This window comes from Callorhinchus milii, unplaced genomic scaffold (genome assembly GCF_018977255.1).
Source record: "Callorhinchus milii isolate IMCB2004 unplaced genomic scaffold, IMCB_Cmil_1.0 Scaffold1, whole genome shotgun sequence".
NCBI classification, from domain to species: Eukaryota; Metazoa; Chordata; class Chondrichthyes; order Chimaeriformes; family Callorhinchidae; genus Callorhinchus; species Callorhinchus milii.
In genome coordinates, this window is record NW_024704742.1 from 82,969,313 (window position 1) to 82,989,877 (window position 20,565).

A 20,565-nucleotide genomic window follows, 5' to 3' on the forward strand; every position below is an offset into this window, starting at 1 on the left:
TTTGGGGATGAAGACTTTCCAGTCTGTTGCAGTCGGTTCCAGCCCTGATGGGCAGTGGCTGACAGGCAATGCCTGATGCTGACATTGGGTGATAAAGAGGAACAGGCGTTCCTTCCCAAACACCTTAGGCACAAAGGCAACCACACAAATCTGTGGCAACAGATTCCGCATATTGTCTATTTTCTTGTCAATTTCTGTTCACTGCTGCTTATTTCTCTAATGTCTTGGTGCTTTTTCGGTGGACACACATTTATTTTCTGTCTTATAAAAGCCACTTATCTTTGACAGGGTCTGCCCATTGTCACTTATTTTATTCACGTGGAATTTTCATGCACAGACGCATTTATCTCTTTATTTCGGTCACGCTGACAACTGTCTCCGAGTGGGAAAAATATGATCAAAATCTCTAGCGTCGACAGCACCAGTCGTTGCAATGAGCGAGCAGTGTTTTACAGCACTGCCTTTATTACAAATTGGAATCATTCTCAAATGTTTCTCTGAGATAAACGGCCTCGCGCTGAAAACTTGTTATCGTCAGTTGTCGCTATCTTACCTGGAATAAGAATAAGGGACCTGCGCTCCTGGGTACCGTGTGTGTGTGTGCGTATGTTGCCGTGTGTGTTGGTGATACTGGTTCAGCTCCTTGGGATTCGTGTCGTTCCTTTCGATACAATGCAACCTTCTAAATAGATAGGTATTCTGTAGACCTACCTTTATAGGAATATAGAATACCTCTCTATTCAGAAGGTGTAAATAGATGCTTATGTATCTATTTATAAATAGATAATTTAGATATATCTAATATAGTTCATATAGTAAATCTATATAGGTATATAGAATACCTATCAAGGTGACCAGAAATAAAGAGAATGGGAGATAATAATAATAATAATCCTTGCATTGGATATAGCGCTTTTCACGTCGGGAGGACGTCCCAAAGCGCTTCACAGAACACACTGTAAAGTGAATTGACTGTATATTTGTGGGCGAACGCGGCAGCCAATTGTGCACAGCAATGCCCCACAAACAGTTGTAGATTGAAAATGTCCAATTTATTATTGTTTTTTTTTGGAGGGATTATTATTAGGCTCTGTGTGGAGTAAGGAAACTTGCCCAAGGTTTCGCCCTCTGCCTGGAATTGAACTCAGGTCTCTCACTTGCAAAGCGAGTGCTCTAACCACTGAGCTACAGGACTCCACAATGGGAATGGGACAGAGAAAAATTATGACCTTTGCTGTGTTAAATTAACAATAGTTAACCCGTAAATATTGAGCACGTGGGTGAGATATGGTTTTGGGGCAAACAGCCAAACTTTGACCAGAAAAGAGGGGAAAAACAAACACAACAACAACTTCCACTTATATAGCGCCCTCCATGCAGGGTAGCAGAGCGCTTATGAAACTCAATCAGGGCACAAATGAAACTCCTTCAAGAGATGAGGTGGGGAGCAAATTGACAGCAAAAAAATAATATCCAAGACCAAGGACGATGTCTGTTTATATAACCCATCAGTGATGGGACTCACTGCTTTAACTGAAAGCTGCACTCACTAAAGGTATCTTTTCAATTGAGGTGTGAATTATATGGGTCGCATTCACAGAGTTCATTAACCTGTTCCTTGTTAACTTGTTCCTTGTTAACCTGTTCCTGTACAAGAAACAATTTGTAAGAAATATTTTACATGATATCCCACGTTGGGAAAATTGTGATATTCCTAAACACAGCCGTTCCTTAATTATTGTTGTTCCTGAATTAGGGATCGTTTTACGGACTGGACGGGAATTTCAATTTAGTTAGTATTCCAGCAATAAAGGAAAGGAAAGCATGCAGGAGTGGTACGTTTTCCTTCTATTTAGGAATAACATTGATGCTCTACTCCACAAGTGGCTGAAGCAAGACTTTTAATCCCATCAGCTTCCTTGGATCTTTCAGGGCACGGCCCCTCGCAACAGCAACTTGCATTTATATAGAACCCTTCACACAGGATAGCGTCCCAGAAGTGCTTCACAGTGGCGGAGTCTTGACACTGAGTTAATATCCAGGGGGAGAGGGATTGCCCCTTGTAATTGAAACAAATCAGGGTTCCCTCGATCAGCGGGTACGAAGGTGTAGTGGGGTGCAACACGTGTCCCTGCTAACCCTTGGAGAGAGAGGAGAGCATTTCAAACAGATCCTGACTGGAGTTGAACCAGGTGAAGTGTGACTGAAGTGAAGCCCGTTATGAGAATATGGCTTCAAGTGCAGAAGACAAAAAGAGCATTGTTCAATCCTGTTTATGTAGCATGTCTTTAGCTGCGATTTACATCTCCACACCCTCGCCCGCCCCCACAACAAGACCCCAACAACAGGAATTGGTAAATGGAAAGATTAAGAAAAGGTTTGGGTCACTTGTCATGTGACTTTGGATAACCTGCAGGATCTGCTTGTTAGCAGGCTTCAGCCCTTTCTCACGTTGATGGGTGGCAGTGTGCACCGATCCGTGCCCGACCGTTCCCTCACACTCTGCCAGATCAAGTGCTGAAGATGTCAGGGAGGGTTATGAATAGCTCGCAGTACCCCTCCCATCAGCACTCCTGATGCTAATAAGCGTGTGGGAGGTATTCTCTGATGCAGCCAGCCCAATGCATGAGGTTCACGGCCGGGTCAGGGCACCTCACAGATTGTTTCATCAAAGATAATCTGAGAGCCTCGTGCACAGTAGTGAATGAGAAAAGTCACACAAGGGCTATGCTGGGGTGCAGGGCATCTGAGCATCAATGCAGCACACTGTGTAGTGACGGCATGGCGCAGCACATAGTGCTGAAGGAATAATTTATTATCATTAATAATAAAAACATTAACACCAATAATTATTAATAATAATAACAGTAATTAACCATAATTCTTACACTCAGTATAGTGCCTTTAGCATCAGGAGGACATCTCAAACTACTTCACAAGATATACTGTAAAATGGAGTGACTATTTTGTAGACAAATGTCTCACAAACAGCTATAAAGTTAATGAGTAATTTAATCTTGCGGATTGTTATCCAGCATATTGGGGATAAACTCCCTTCTCTTTTTGAGTAGTGCCGTGGGATCTTTTAACATCAATTTGAACAGGCAGACAGGATATTGGGATTTGAACCTATGACCCTCTGGTCTGTACGGCCAAATACTATGTCTTTGTGCTTTCACCCACCACCTGCGCTTTCAGCAGATGTATTTGTTTAACTGTGTAAAAGGTTAATTTCAGACCAGGGATAAGAATTCATATTTTTTCAGGTTCTGGCTGGTTGTTGGTATCGAGACTGATCGAGATGAACAAAGAGCTGGCCCTATTGAGCTTATTTATTTTTGCTGTCTTGATACGTGTGGCTGAGACCGGCACCTCTTAAATCGTACTGCAAATAAATAGGAGGAATAGCTGCTGTTAGCATTATCACTGCAGATGTAGTTTTAGCAGAATTATCAACACCAGCAGCATGATAGCAGCATGTGATGTCTCCTCCATATTGTTGAATAGATTCTTCATGCCGAAGCTGTCGTCATTCCTCCATTGCTCTTTGCAGTAAGTTGACTGGCTATTGATCCATCAGCAAAGCCGAATAAGGTTGTTTTTTCACTATCAGCGCTCCTTCTGCTGATAAGTGGATGGTAGTTATTTTCTGCTGTAATCCAACAGATGAAGTTCAGGCTCGGTCAGAGAAATGGGACTTCTGTTTACAATTGACTTCTCTCTCTTGCTCGCTCTCTATCTCTCTCTCGGGAAGGGATTGTGCTGTGTCACCTCACACTCCATCAGTCTTTGAGGGAAAGCCCCAATTTAAAACTGCTGACTTTCCGACTCAAAGTAAAGGTCAATACATAATACATAAAACAGTCAGCCCGCTTGCAATGTCAAACAAACTAAATGAGCGACTGCAAGCTTCAGGCTTGAAGCTGAAAGAATCACTCTAGGTTACAAATATAAATCCACCACAATTTAAGCAGAAGCATTTCTTCTGCTCGGTCTTACAGTTTCTTTTCATTGCTTTGCTAATTCAATCACAGTTCTTTTCCCTTTCCCAAGTTGATGTGATGCAGATGAGCAAGACACATGTGAAAGGCATCTCAATCAATCTAAATTTTCTCCAGGTGTCCATGCAAATGGACCAGCCAATTGGAACTAATGTGGTCTGTTTGAAGCTTCCATCACGACTATGCTACTGTACAGCATTGTGGCTATTTAAATTGGGTTTCCATCGAGATATTCATTTGAGGATTGAAATTTCTTGAGGTCTTGGCCTTAAGATCGTTGTCTTAAACCGCGAGATCCTGCCACAATGTTTGCAATGTTTCAAAGTGAAGTCTCAACCTGGAAGCCGGTTTGCCACAGCAATGAAAAACAGCTTCCAAATTCAGACTGAATTTAAACACTTTCAAAATTCTATACACTTTAAAAAATTGTACACTGTTAAAGCAATGGCGATGGTTTTAAGACTAAGACTATGGGCTGATTTGGAGCCTCAATAATCCTAGCATTTCATATAGTGCCTTATCCCATCATCGAGACATCTCAAAGTACTTCACTCTAAAGTGTAGTGACTGTGTATTTTACAGGTATAAGGTGAGCGTGACAGCAAACAACCATAAAACAGCCAGCTACAAATGTATGCATGTGACATATCCTAAATTGTCTGTATACTATATACTAAATAATATACTAGGTATATTGTATGCTGTCTATATTGTGTGTGCTGTCTCCACTGTATGGATGTTGTATGCTGTCTGTACATATTACTATATGCTGCCCACACTGTATGCATGTTGAATGCAGCTGATACTGTATGGATAGTGACAATACTGGATACAGCATGCTGGGATTATGATTTGTAGGATAGCTTACCTTTCATCCATTTATAGTTTCATCTCTGTGAAGCTGCAGCTGATTTGGATGTGTGTCAGTTTACTGAGATTGCATTTAAAAGCACTTTAATGTGAAGGAGTTTATAGCTGCCCTGTTGGTGGAAACAGCCACTGTTATTCAGTTATTCAGATCAGAAAGCTACGAATCTTGGTCGGTGCTATCTTTGCTCATCTTTAACATGTAGCAGTTGGAGTTGGGCGAAATGTTAGGCAAGTTTCCTTACTCCACATGCCTCTGATTATCTAGTATTAAGTAGGAACAGTGTTGTTAGTTAATTGGCGGATTGCTTTCCTGGGGTAACAATCCCCTAAAAAAAAATAGTTTGGCTACTCAATCCACAACTGTTTGGCTGCCGTGTTTCGCCCACAAAATATATACTTTACAGTATATTCTGTGAAGCTCTTTGAGACATCTCGATAACGTCATAAGGTACTATATCAAATGCAAGGATTATTATTATTGTAGTGGGATATGAATGTGTATGCGTGGACATTGTGTGAAGATAGTATCAGATTCAGCGACGATACCCCTCATGGTTGAGCAGTTTGCCGACATTCACTGTCTGAGCACACACAATTGGGCGAGAAGAGTGGAGAGTGAGTATGAGCCCTGTGGGATCGTACCCCAGTTGAAGGAAGGAGTTAAAACAACTATAGGAGATAAAGTGCAGAGAGGAGAAAATTGAAGGAGATAAAGCAGCGAAGGTGTTCTGGGTTTGTGTGGTTCAGCACTTCGTCTGGATCAGCTCTTAATACAGGACTTTGTTCATTCCTCCTCGTCACTCTCCTGCTTGTTGTCCTTGACTCAGAGAGGGCATTCACACTGAGCCTAAAGCTGCTTTTATACATCTGGAATGTATGAAAGTGGAGCGTGGTTTATACTTCCTGTAGTACATTATGTGGAATATGGTCCCGAAAGAAACTAAATACTGAATCTGGGCTTCCCGCTGCAGGCGCTTACAAGAACTGGCTAAAGTGTAATTGGTGCAGTCTTTTAAGTTTTGTTTGGTACTGCAAGTTTGCAGGCAATTTGTTGTCAAACGTGCAATGGGAACACAGCATAAACCACGTATTTGTTTACATGTGGGAAGGCATTGACAACCAATGCCCCATTTCTTCAGCGTGTAATCTATTGGTTTGGTGCTGCTTTGCGTGAATCCGATCAATACAAGGTTACATTACCCAGCAACTGAGCTAGAGCTGCTTGAAACAATGTGACTTACTTACGTTCCTTTCTCTTTGTTTTCCCAGCACCACCAAAGTTTACAAGAACTCCCATTGATCAGACCGGAGTCTCAGGAGGGGTTGCGTCATTCATCTGCCAAACCACAGGAGACCCCAGGCCCAAAATTGTATGGTCTAAAAAGGGAAAGAAAGTCAGCTCTCAGCGATTTGAGGTACTGAAATCCATCGTCTCAGTAGCAGTCAAATGCTTTTGTGAAGTTCTCACCATAAATCTCTCACTTGCATACTTTTGTTTCTTCACCAAGAGGCTCTACGCTTGAAAGTGTTAAACACGCTTGAGTTATCGATGTAGAAGCGGGCTATTCATTACAACCAGGACTTCTAATCATTCAACCCATTTACGTCAAATTGGTAGTTTTTGAAACTTAAGTTTAATCCATAAGTATATTTCTGTTGAATTATTGGCTTCTTTTGAGTTGACACCTAATTCCGAAATGTTCCTGAGGGAACATGAAATTTAGCGATGTGATGAATTCAGTGAGGAACAAGAAAATCTCAGGTTAACACTTGTCAAAACATAATAATAATCCTCACTTTTAATATGGAGTTTTTCATGTCGGGGGGATGTGTCAAAGCACCTCAGAGGATTTACTGTAAATTGTAGTGACGTGTGTATTTTGTAGGTAAAAGCAGCAGCTGATTTGCACAAGGCAATGTCCCACAATCAACCATGAAACAGCCAGCTTCAGGTGGCTGCTGTCAGTTCTGTGACTTCAGAGAATGTAAAACAGATCCAGCTCAAATTGGTAACTTATCCTTCTCCCTCCTGTCTATATAGCTGAGTCGACTTGGATCAAGTAAGGCAATGATTTTAGCAACGGGTTGTTTGATGCACGTTTGCTCAAATCGTTGCTTTACTTAATACAAGCCAACACGCATTTGGCATCCAAGTATTTAAATAAGCTGACACTTTTGCTGGAATGAGTTTAATGATAGAACCTTGGAACTGATCGAAGTCACCTGACCCCAGGAAAGCACTAAATAATCCTATCCACACCAGTGTTTGAGATCTAGAAAAAATAAAATTCACTCACCTACCAACGTCAGTACATTTACAAAATTTACTGAAATGCTCTGGGATGCTATCGTGCATGAGGGGCGCTATATAAATTCAAGTTGTTGTATCATTCCCTTGCACACTGTGTTTACCACCGCTGATCACGATCTACCCCTCACCGTGAACAACCTGTGTTTCCTCTGTTGCATTTTGATAAACATAAAAATATTCTAACTGGGGATGAATGGAACTGAAGTATTACAAGGTTCAACGTACCGTTTGAAACAAAAAAAGTGATTCATTTTTCTTATTTTTAGAAAAAAAGAGCCTTTGACAGTTTTCTTGTGATCGGGGATATAAATATAGATATTTGTTGCAACAAAGAAGGCTTGCCCAGATCCCATCTCCATCTCTGCACATTCTGCAGTCTTCACTAATGGGTATGATTTAGAACAGTGGTGGCCAACTTGTGTACCATGGACTGATAGGGAGGGGTCATTAAGAAGTGCCCCCACCCCCCCAGAACATTCGCACAAGTCTAGCTATACTCGTTGCTGAAAGAGTGATGACTCATTTTGTGCACCAAGGGAGCTGGATGGCTCTCTACGCACATCACGGTGATATAACATGGTTTTCAAGTTCTGCATTAGAAAGGGGATTCCACTATATGTACTGGCCGCCCGACCAGCACTGAGCTCAGAGACTCGGATGACGCTCAAGTGCAGTAGAGGGGGAGGGAGGTGGGGGAGCACTGCATTATCTGAGGTATCATCTTTCGGAAGTACATTAAACAGAGAGCCTGTCTGCCATTCAGAAAGACATTACACATCCCCTGAGACTATTTGAAAAGGCCAAAGGCCAACAATCCTCCAAATTAATTTATATTCTTTACCGCCTGACTGTTGGTGGGACTTTGGTGAGGTAACTGTCTGCATATTTGCTTGAAAAAACAGTCACTACACCTGACAAACTACTTGTGAATCATTTGTAGACTTTTTGCGACAATTTGCTGTGAAAACACAAGTTCTTTCTTGACTGGGCATTTCTGCAGATGAAAGTACATTGCCTTAAAATATAATATTGCACAGAAGTTTGGAAATATTTATTTGAAAGTTGGTTTTCACTGCACAAAACCGATCTGCAAGGGAAGATTTAAGACTTAAGGTTATGAGGAGGAGGAATTTCAGTCCTCAGGTCTGTTCCGAGCTGATCGATCTGGTTTTCCTGACTCAACAGAGATTCTCTGAGATGATCATGCTTTCAGTCATCCTCCCATCTCTACAACCCTTACTTTCAACCACGCTTGACTTCAACTCCCAGCTCAGGTGCAAGCCCTTCACTGTCCAGCACCTGATGGGAGAGGCACTAATACTATTTTGTTGTTATTGTTTAGATGGGACCAGATTTTCTCCCAACCATTGGGGTGGCCTGGGAATGAACAAGGCAGGACTCGAGTAATATAGAAAAGTGAAATGATTATTGTACAGTGAGGTTTTTTTTATTCCTCGAGCGGAGGACTTTGAACAAAAAACCCAAGCTTTAGATTTTTACTATCTCTGGTTACTGTCAATCAACTGGCCTTAGGTCTAGCCGGAGGAATGAACATAGCCTGTCGCATTCGTGGTAACAGCCTTACCTATTTCACACGAGGATAGAACGGTGTTTAGACCCCTCTGTCTTCTGTCCTCAATATGATTCACAGTCAGCATTGAAATTCAGTCTCAACCACAGCATCATTATTCTGTCATTCTACCCAGCTTCACATACATCTGAAGCACAGTGTACGATGTGAGTGTTACAAAGACCATTGTGTCTATTCTGTAGAGAGAACAAAGATTGCCAGAACATACAGTCAGTTGTTGGTGTTCTTTGATCCAAAACTTTGGGTGAACATGTCATGAAGTAGAGAAGACTTTAGTGGTCAGACCTGTACAGGAGAGTGGTGGGGTGAAAGAGCTTTCAAGATTTTGTTAGATTTTTATCACCTTGAAATTTCTCGAAGCAACTGCTGTGAAGTGTAGTAACTGTGTTACATTAAATAGCGTATCAAGACAGCCATTTGGAAGGTCCAACAAACAGCCATAAGTTGAATGATCGAACAATCTGGAGCATTATTGGCCTGGACACCGGGAGAAACTCTCTTCTCTTTTCAAATAATACTACAGGAGCCTCCCGAACAGGCAAATAAGACCTTGGTTTATTTTTTTAGCTGAAAGACGGCATCTTCGACTACGCAGCCCTCTCCCCAGCAGTGCATTGGAGGGCCAGCCTAGACTGAGCTCAAAGAGCTGATGTGGTAAGGAGAAGATGTGTATTGACAAGCCTGGTTCAGGCTTACAAGCTCGGCTGACGTTTGTAAGGCAAGCTCATAGAGCAAATGCACACATTCACAAGCCTTTCATTTGGAAGCGGCTACAAATAAAGCTATGAAATTTGACCGAGTGAGGTTGTCATTCTCAAATAAGCCGACCTTCCTTTCACAAGGCTTTGTAAGAGTTACTAGTGATATGGGAAACCCAGTAAATGAAGAAAGGTGAGTGACTCATCCTCTACATTTGTATTCTGGGCTCAGGTTACACACTCACTACTCCAATAGAAATTTACAACTCTTTATGGGTCTCACGCTTTGGGTTTAGTGCTGGTCTCTTTGAACCATGATAAAGATTGAGAACATGAAATTTATAGTTTGTTTTGTGGTGCTGTTACGAGCCTGTGCTTGTTGCTTTACAGACACAACAACAACAACAACAAAATTACATTTGTTTAGCGCCTTTCACATTGGGAGGAGATCCCAAGGCACTGGACAGTCAGAGTTTCGGACCTGAGCTGGGGGTTGTGATTGGGGAGGGTGGAAGCCGGAGGGGAAGCAGGGTGATCGAAAGCACAGTTGAAGAGGAGGGTCTTGAGATGGGTCTTGAAGGAGGCAAGGGAGGAAGTGAGGTGGAGGGACTGCGGGATGGAGTTCCAGAAGGTGGGGGCAGCATGTCAGAAGGCCTGCCTGCCAATAGTGGGGCTGGTGAGGCAGGGGATGTGAAGTAGGCTGGAGCCCGCCTATGGAGGAGTTGGGAAGGCCGACAAGCAGGGAGTTTGCATAGTCAAGCCTTGATGTAATGAAAGCGTGTATGAGGGTTTCGGCGGCCTGCAGTGTGAGACAGTGGCGGAGCCGGGCGATGATGTCTGACAGACATTCTATCAGGACATCAGTGGTCCTGGAGTCAAGGGTGGAGGAAGAGAGGTATAATGGGATGTCATCTGTATACATGTGCAAATTGACCCCATGTCTATGGATGATATCACCAAGAGGGAGCACATAGATATTGAAGAGGAGGGGACCAAGGACAAAGCCATGAGGAATGCCCTATGAGACAGTACAGGGGCTAGAGGAGAAACCATTTGAGGAGATGAAGTGGAGACGGTGTGAGAGGTACAATTTGAACCAATCAAGGACAGTGCGGTGGAGGTTGAGGTGAGAGGAGGGGTGGTGGTTGGGGATAGAGTGGTCGACAGTGTCGAAGGCAGCAGAGAGGTTGAGAAGGACGAGGAGGCAGAGTGAGCCCTGGTCGAAGATTGTCAGAATGTCATTTGTCACTTTAGCAAGGGCTGTTTCTGTGCTGTGGGCGGAAACCCCATTATTGGAGCGGTTCATGAAGCGAGTGGCGGGAGAGAAAGGAGTGAAGCTGAGAAGCAACAACTCATTCCAGGACCTTGGAGAGGAAAGAAAGGTTGGAGATTGGGTGTTAGTTTGAGAGTAGAGACAGGTCCAGGGAGGATTTTTTAAGAATAGGAGTGATGACGGCCGTTTTTAATGGGGTGGTAACAGTACCAGTGGACAGGGAGAGGTTTATGATGTCTGCGAGTAGAGGGGCAAGGAGGTGGAGCTGTGAGGTAAGGAGAGGAGTAGGGATGGGACCGAGGGAGCGGGTGGTCAGTTTCATGCAGGTTATAGTGGTGGTGAGAGGAGTTGGAGACAGGTTCAAAGGCGTGGAGGGAGGGATGGGTTAGGGCCGGGGTGAAGAAGTTGATGGGGAGGGTGTAGCAGACGGAATGGCAGAGGCAGCTGAGCGGATCCCCTCGACTTTGGATTCGAGGAAGTCCAGCATTGCCTCACAGTTAGCATTTGAGGTGAGGATGGGCAAGGCATGAGAGGGTGGGCAAAGGAGCCGGTTGGTGATGGAGAAGTGGAGCCTGGGGTTGTCCTTGGCCTCCAAGATTGTCTTGGAGTAGAAAGACGATTTAGCGGAGGTCCTGGGTAAGATATGGTCCAGCCAGATATGCCGATGGACCATTAAGTTTGATTTAAGCCAGGTGCATTTAGGACCTGAGCTTTAATGGAGTGAAGGTTGCTGGTCTACCATGGTGACTTACGTGAATCGGAGACGGTTCAGGAAGAGAGGGGAGCAAGGGAATCGAGAGTGGAGGAGAGGGAGCTGTGGAGAAGAATGACAGAGGAGGATAGGTCATTGCGGGGGAGGCCTAGAGGGGAAGGAGTTCAGCTAACTCCAAGGCAGCCGGGAGGGAGGGGGGGAGATTTTTTTCCAGGAGTGGTAGGAGATGGAGGTAGGTTAGGTGGTGGTGGGGAGAGGGATTGAAGAGTTAAGCGATGAAGTGATGGTCCAAGATTGCTTTGTCGATGATGGTGAGGTCTGAGACGGTGAGGCCCCAAGTGATCACCAGGTCAAGGGGATGTCCGCGGACAAGGGTGGTGGTGTGGATGTGGAGGGAGAGGTTGAGGGAGGATATGAGGGAGGAGAAGTCAGCAGAGTTAGAGCAGGAGGTGGTGAAGTGGAGGTTGAAGTCGCCCAGGATGAGGAGGCATTCGGAGCAGAGGAAGAGAGAAAATAAGAGGGTGGAGATGTCGTGGATGAAGGTGGGAGAGGGCTTGGGGGGTGGGGGTGCGATAGATAAGGAGAATTTTAAGGGAAAAGTTAGAGAGGTGATAAAGCATAAGGTGCTCAAAGGAGGAGAAGGTTCGAGAGGAATAAGGGGATAGGCCGAGCGGGGACCAGAAGATGAGAGTCACCACGGTGCTTAAGTCGGGGGGTGTGATGGAAGGTATGACACAAGCTGTTACTATTTTGTACTTACGTTTTCTGCCAAAAAAAACAAATAAGAACACGATATTGGGGTACCTTGCAGTGTTCAGTAATAATTTCATGGCAGCATTGATGTTGAACACCCTGATGTTAAATCATTGTACATTTTTAAATTTTACTTCATTGCCATTACTGTTATATTTTAGAGTTTAGCTAAATTGATACTTAGACTGTTGAGCGAGGCAGGAGAACCTTTTATTTCTATTTCTGACTGTAGCTCCTGTGTTACTAAGCTGTGCCTGTAGTTCCTTTGTTACTAAGCTGTGCCTGTAGTTCCTGTGTTAGGAGCATCTGCTGGTACTATCTGTAGCACCAATACATGTACCAATGTTCTGTGTCTCTGAATGGAAAATGTATGAGGATGGTTGATGCAAGTGCATTTGTTGAAGATGTAAAATTTCCTAATGAAAGATTTCCCCTGCGGGATCTTCAGATTGTCTGATCCATTATGTCGGGAGGATATCTTCATTTGTAGGCTGAGGGATAGTGCTCTCAATTCAAAGCAATCAGCTCTTTCTCAGACTAACCACCCACTGCCAAACCACTTCACAGCCAGGAGGTTTTTGTTTGCAGCAACCAGCAGTGCCAACTTGGTGATAAAGTGGGTGACAAGGTCAATGCTTGGCTTTGAGATAAAGCTAATGCACCAGTGTGTTTCCAGTTTTCACTCACGCCAACATTAGGACATGGATGGGCTGTTTCCGTGTTGGTGAGTCTGAAACAAGAGGGCGTAAATATGAGGTAGCCAGTAGCTGATCTAATAGGAGGTTTTGGAGGGACTTCTCCACATAGTGATGGTGAGAATGTGGAACTCACTGCTGGAAGCTATGTTTGAAACAAATAGCATCAATGTTGTTAAGAGGAAACTTGATACAAGATGAGGGATAAAGGAATAGAGGAAGATAGGAGGGGTGGGGGCTCATGTGGAGTAAAAGCGCAAATTAGTGGGACTGAATAGCCTGTTTCTATGCCATGTAATTCTATCACTGGGGATCAGAGCAGACATAAGTTGGCACTTGCAAATAATTGGGGTTGGTTTGCTTGTGCTACTCTTTTCTTGAATTGAGATAGAGTCAAAGAGTGTTCTTATCTCCCAATATTCTTCACGTCCCATGTGCATCTTGGGAATTGTAACTTCCTCCTCATCTCTCTCCCCCCATCCACTTTTGCATTTTGTAGGCAATGTGCTCTGCATTTTCACAGGCCTGTGGGAAGAAATTTCTTCCGATCTCACATCTGACCTCTGTCCCTTGTGTTGTACCCCGCTACCTAAAACATATAAACATATAAAATAAATATAACTCACCACAATTCCTGATGCTGGCAGTTACTGGAGAAGATTGTTGGATTAATGGATGTATTTCTCTGATGAGTGTACTTGTTTTAGGATGTTATTGTTCTTGCTCAGTTTGTTGCTGAACTCAAGACATGGATGAATTTGGTCCCAGGAACAAAATACCTCATCCAGAGACTGCCCCCAGAAATCAGGGATGTATAGTCACCCTACTCGATCTAAATCTGTACCACTCTTGTATTCTGTAGAACACAATTGCATATAGGAACAATTCAATACCCTCTATCAGGGGGACAAATTGCCCCTATTTACTGTGGTTTTCCAGAAGTGTTTCTACTGCCTGAAAAGGCAGCACAGTCCACACACAGCATTACTGATTCAATCATTGTCACTGATCCTTAAACCTGTGCCAGAAGGTTTGCTTGATAATGCAGGGAGGGGCCCATCTACTCCCTTACCACCTGGGACTGACAGGCTATTACAGCTTGCAGAACCAACCCTTAATAAAAGCCTGAGTATAAATATCACTGCTCATAAACAAGCTGCTACTTTTATAACAATCAAATTAATTGTATTAATCCATTACACGTTTGAATCAATTGCTTACTAACCTACATATTGTCAGAGGTTTGCGATGAATTCAAATTTAATTTGACCTAGTGAGTGAAGCCACTGGGCGATGCAGTTCTAAGTCTTACAGACCAGGTTTAATAACCAGTCTGTGTCAAGTTAGGGCATCACAATCACAGCAGCGAAAGAGATGGGAAATTACCTGGCATTCCCACTCCTGATTGCTATCGGAGTCCTGCAGCTCAGTGGTTAGAGCACTCGCTTTGCAAGCGAGACACCTGGGTTCAATTCCAGGCAGCGCGAAACCTTGGGCAAGTTTCCTACTCCACACACCTAATAATAATCCCTCCAAAACAAAAAAAATTGGTCATTTTCAATCCACGACTGGCTGCCACGTTTCGCCCACAAATATACGGTCAATTCACTTTACAGTCTATTCTGTGAAGCGCTTTGAAACATCGAGAAGTCGTGAAAAGCGCTATATCAAAAGCAAGGATTATTATATTATCAGTGAGCTCTGCTGGCAGAGAGGCAGTCATTGTGGACGGATGTTGGTTTGAGCCAACAACAACTTGCATTTATACAGTGCCCTTCATGCACAATAAGGCCTCAGTGCATTTTACAGTGGTGGGATTGAGTGCTGAACAAAGGAGAAGGGAGTTGATCATTGGTTTAGTCAAAGGGTTAGGTTTTAAGATGGGATTTAAAAATACACAAAGAGGATGTGAGATGGAGAGATAGACAGGATCAGGCCCAGCCGGCAAAGTACTGTGACCCACAGTGACATGATTAGCATTTTATGTCTGTTAAGAAATGTTTAACATAAAAAAAGTGAGTCTTTTTTGCTACTTGTTGCTTGTTTATAATGGGATACTGTATTGTGCAACAAAGCTGCCAGGTAAGTTTATGATCTGAGCTTGAAAGTAGGAGAAAATAATAATCCTTCCATTTGATACATCACCTTTCACCTTAGAAGGGCAACAACAACTTGCATTTATATAGCGCCCTTCACGCTGGACGGTGCCTTGGAGCATTTAAGACATCAAGGTCATCTCAAAGTGCTTCGCAGGATTTACTGTGAAGTGGAGAGTGACACTGTAAAGTGTGCTTTGAAGGCCAAAATGGCGCTCGTTTAAAAATGGTAGCACAACATTTTCTAAGACCTTGCTGTTTTCTCTCTGCAGGTAATAGAATTTGACGATGGGTCTGGATCTGTCCTCAGAATACAACCGTTGCGGACGCCACGCGATGAGGCTCTCTATGAATGTGTGGCCTCCAACAGCGTTGGGGAAATAAGCTCAACAACCAGACTTAACGTGTTACGTGGTATGTTCCCTTCAGTGTAGCAAACTTTAACCAGTGTTGGAAAGCAGCCTTAACTTTCTGTGTTCATTTTCAGCTGTTCAGGTAAGCTTTGAAAAGCGCTGTGTTGTGATTCAATGTTTCTCCCGGAAATCGGGTGGTGTGGATTTCACAGTATATGTCCAAGCAGATAAATGCTCGGAGACTGAATTGGTATTGACATTTTTTTTGCACTTGAATGATTTCGGTTGTCGAAATAAAATGCTACTGTATTTTATTTACAAGAGATATTACGGCCGGGCATCACAGCAGATAGATTGCTTTGTTTCGAAGTGGAATTCACAGTCAAGATGAGGAGCAAGTCATTTGATGGCATTTAATTATTTTATTCCATTGAGGTAGTTTGGATTTTTCTTTACCAGTGAGGGCAAACGTGTTGTTTCTTCCATCTCTTCTTCCTGCCCCCCCCCCCTCCCCTTTCCCAGTTGAACCGTTTTATTACATATTCATCAGCGATGACTTTCTTCAATGTAATGTAAAAATTAGTCCAAGTGACTGCCGTGCTCCATCTTAATCTCTTCCATTGAGGACGCCTGATCCACGATAGCTTTGAATTGTGTACTTAGCAGGCGAAACAAGAGGGATAGTATTGGGTCATACGGAAAGTGGTGTTTTGGGAAGCAAAGTGAACATAATTTCATGAACTTAAAATTAAATATCTCTTAATACTGATTGAGAACACAGCAGTCTTCCGTGTCATTGCTTAACACAGTGTGACCAAAATTTGAATGTTTATTGCGATGCTATTTTATTCATACCCCCTTCCCGTGGATAAACAGTGGTGGTGTGCTGTGAGATCGGTGCTGAGCAGTTTATGTGATGGAGTTGAATGAATTCGGGTCTCTCGGTAGGAATGTTAGGGAACAAAGAACAGCTGGTTGTAAAGAACAGACAGAAAGGTTGACAGAATAAAATAAAAGGATAGCTGGCAAGACAGTGCCTCAACTTTGAAGCCTTGTTGCCATTTTTGGTTTAGATATGTATCACTTTGAAGTGTACTTTTTTAATATATATAAAAAGTTTTTATTAATAGACAACTAGGCTCTAGGTGTGTATTGTGATATTGCTCGTTGGCATTCTTGAGGAAAATGTTGCGTATTGTAAAATTATCAGTGGGCACTGTCTTATAACAGTGGGTTTGAGTGTTCCATCATGTGAAAGTGAGTGTTTCACAAAGGCCCTGAGCTTATCATTGAACTATAAAAAAAACTCTTGTTTTATTCTGTCGTTCTACTACTTGCAATAACAGTTTACTGTTTAGAGAGTTGCTCGCACTAGTACTTTGTTTGGTTTAAGCAAATGATGATTAATTTAAGAGTACAACCCATATGCAAAAAGCAGCTTTGACTGATTAAGGATTGCAGACTAAAATTATTAAAACCAGGGTAGTTGGAAGAAATCAGTCATAAAAATAATAAAAGTAATAATCCTTACTTTTGATTCAGTGCATTTTACATCAGGAGAACATCTTAAAATACCGTCACAGGAATTACTATAAATGACTCTGTATTTTTTTGTAGGCCAAGTCATGCAAGGTAGAATAATTTATTTATTACCAGTAAGTGAAATCGAAGGCCTGTACAGGGGCATACATTTGTTTGCCCATGATGTAAATGGTACATGACCAAAAGATTTCAGACCATCAAAAAGTCTATGGGGGAGGGGAGTGCAGGGGAAAGGAAGAAAGCAACAGCTTCAGTCTAAAATAACACAACTGTTGCCTCAAGTACTGTGGATAGCATAAGCTACATTAACTTATAGTCTGCACCAGGTCTGGTTAAGTTACCCTAATTTCTGGGACTCACACATGCAGTCCCTGTGTTGAACTGAACTAAAGGCGAGGTCGGAACTTGTGCAGAACTTGTGGTGTGGCATGTTGGAGGAGAGTTACTCGAAGAGGCTGAGACAGCAGCACTTAAGTTAAGTGCACTTAATTTGAATGGGTACTATTCCTAAATCCCACATTTTAACCAGGATGCATTAGAGGAGAAGGATTTTGTGGCACTGCAAAGGCATTTCACTTCCAGATATGACAGAAATCCTTGACAATGGTCCATCCCATTGCATTTGTGATGATGTGAGGCGATGTCTGAATGAATTTGTAACACATTTCTCTCAGTGCTACAACTTTGTACTGTTACGGTCACCCCTATTTCAGTATAGTGAAAGGAAGCAACAACACACACACAAAAAAAATCAATTTTACAGTTTTATTTATAGACCTGGGCGCTTTCTGCATTTTCATTAAAACGTTCTTCCATCTCTATTCGGAACGTCCCAGAGAGTAAATTGCTGACTCAAACCGAGTGCAGGTGAACCCAGACATTTCCCTGGCACTTCATTGTGGCATGTCAGGAAGGTGGTTCGAAACACAAACAGAGCTGGATAATTTCCCAGTTTATGCTTCACTTCCCCTGGACAGTGGGACCCATGATCTCAGCACCTCACTGGTGGGGAAGAAGAGATAAGTTGAAGTAAATTACGCTCCAATCAGAGCTGTAGGGTTGGGTTTCCCGTACTACCCTCCATCGGAACTGGAATGGTTAGACTGGATCCACTGCTGGACCGGATCAGGAAAATAAAGAAAGTCTAACTTGTGATATTTGTAGACGAGAATGTGAAGCTCTGTTGGTGGTTTCCGCTCGTCGATATTAAAACCTGGCTAATTTGCCACGTTGGCAAAATGGTGAATTGTGATTTGTGAAAGGGGTAAAGGTTCTGTTTGGGATTACACTTGTAGCCTCTGGTGATGTCGGCCACTGATGGGCTTTCCCACTGTCGTTTGGAATTACTTAAAGGCACTGCGCGTAACTCTGAACGGAATTTCTACCCACCATGGTGTGGGATCGGGACAAGGTTGAGTCTGGGGTGGTTTTCTCTACAATTGTAGAATCTGCTGAGGCTCATTGTCTGGGCTCACATTTACAGAAAGTAACTTATCTCATCTCACGTGCCTGTACCCCGGCATAAATCAGCACCCTCGAGAGAAGATGGGAGATGATAATTGAAGGAGGGAAAAGTGAGTGGTGGGAGGGATGAAGAGAGAAGAAATTTTACTTCATTTTAAGTTGCATGCAATTGCCGTTTGTGACAGTGAACAACCTTAATCACAAGCTCAATCATAGAAAGCCTTCTTTTAAACCGTGAATAATCTTTATTCACCCAAATTGTGTTAAAGTGAATTCCTAGTGCCAGAGGCAACCGGAAAGATCCGGAGCAATCGTGACACTTTAGTCGTAACTTGTAGATGCAATTTTTTTTGTATCTTCTATGTTTCTGAATGAAAGCTTATAAGGAAGCTGCGGAAATTTAGCAATTAACACAAGTAATGACATTCTGCCAAAATCATCGGGAACGCCAGTGATGAGGCAACGCGGCGACCGGCCAGCAAATCCAACTAAACCTCACTCGCAAACCATTCCCTTTCCCAGCCTGGCACAATGCAGCAAGGATCACTGGATGTCTGATTCAATCAGTACATGCAATATTCCAGCAACAAAAGGCAGAGAAAGTGCCTTTTCTTTCGCTTGGTAAATTGCAGCTTCTCCCATCTCCATCTTTATCCTGTGACAAACGTTATTCACTGCGGCAGTTCAACAAAGGCCGTACCGAAGATAATAACAGTAAGAACAGAAAAAAGAGACACACAGATGATCTAGATACCATTAGAATTCTGCCTGACTGTGGTGGTAATAATAGATTTTCTTTGAGCCTCTGTCACATTTTTTAGTTTTACTGCCTAATAGTATTTGTCAGTAAAGAATATATAGTGAAGTCTGTAAGTGACTTCAAATTAGGTTTGCTTTTTATGTCCAGTTCTTGCGTTGAAGATTAATAGTGTCTCTTATCAAATAGCTCAAGGGTCCAAACGGGTTTCATTCAAATGAATTTTCAAAGCTGCTCTGATTGCAAATTTAATTGTAACAGGAAGTCACTTGCAGCATGCAATGAGGTGATTTACTTCCCCACTCAGGTAGGCAAAATCAGGCCATTCAGCTTAACCTGTTTTGCCTGCGGCAGTTTTGATTACTTAAGGTCAGCAACAGAGCACTAACTACAGAGCTAATAGTTTAGGTGTTCTCCCAACTTGTGACACGCACGAACGTGCAGAATCATCAACCGCTGATGCCCATTCATTTTGGCGTCTGTGTGGTTATTCAGTGACAAATCCCTATGTTAATACAACAACTATTTGTATAGTGACCTTCACGCGGGGCAGCGTCTCAGAGCACTTTACCTCTCTGCCTCACCCTGAACTCCAGGACTACTAGCGTCCTGACCGACTACCTGTCCGACATCAAGTCCTGGACGAGGCCCTCCTGATTGGCTCACGCCAGCGCCTCCGCACCTCAGGCGTTGGCAGCATCAGCCTCCATGGCTGCACACTCAACCTCACTAAGCCAGTCAGGAACCTGGGTGTCTTGTTTGACTCTGAACTGTCCTTTCTCTCCCACATCCGCGCCATGACCGGCACTGCCTACCACCACCTCCGCAACATTGCCAGACTCCGCCATTGCCTCACCCCTCAGGCTGCCCAAACCCTCACCCAAGCATTCATCACCTCAAGGCTCGATGACAGGAACTTCCTCCTCATCGGCCTTCCCAAATCTTCCCTTCACAAGCTGCAGATCATCCAAAACTCTGCAGCTTATGTACTCTCAAGCCTAGGCTCCGTGACCTCATCACTCCCACCCTCGCCCGACTCCACTGACTCCCCATCCCCCAGAGGATCGAATTCAAGATCCTCATCCTCACCTTTAAGGCCATGCATGGCCTTGCCCCCTCCTACCTCTCTGACCTGCTGAGTCCCTACCAACCTGCCCGCTCCCTCCGTTCAGCGGTCTGCTCCATGTTTCCCGCCTGACCCGCCCTATCATCGGTGGCCAGACTTTCAGCCTCTCTGCCTCCACACTCTAGAACTCCATCCCATGGTCCCTTCGCCTCGCTTCCTCCAGTGCCTCCTTCAAGGCTGGTCTCAAGACCCTTCTCTTCGACCGTACCTTTGGTTGCCCTCCACCCCTCCTCCATGCTCGGGCCCCGACACCTGACTGTTCAGCGCTTTGGGACGTCCTCCCAACGGCGCTCTATAAATGTAATTTTGTTGTTATAGCACAA

At 43.5% G+C, this 20,565-nt stretch overlaps 1 protein-coding gene across 1 annotated transcript in view; it reads left to right on the plus strand.

Annotated features, from left to right (window-relative positions):
• Positions 1 to 20,565, plus strand: part of LOC103185469 (protein tyrosine phosphatase receptor type D) — a 327,531-nt gene that overhangs the window by 148,283 nt on the left and 158,683 nt on the right. The window contains exons 3-4 of the mRNA XM_042332552.1: positions 6,141 to 6,286; positions 15,273 to 15,414. Of these exons, the coding sequence (XP_042188486.1) occupies positions 6,141 to 6,286; positions 15,273 to 15,414 (288 nt within the window). The remainder of the gene's footprint in view (positions 1 to 6,140; positions 6,287 to 15,272; positions 15,415 to 20,565) is intronic.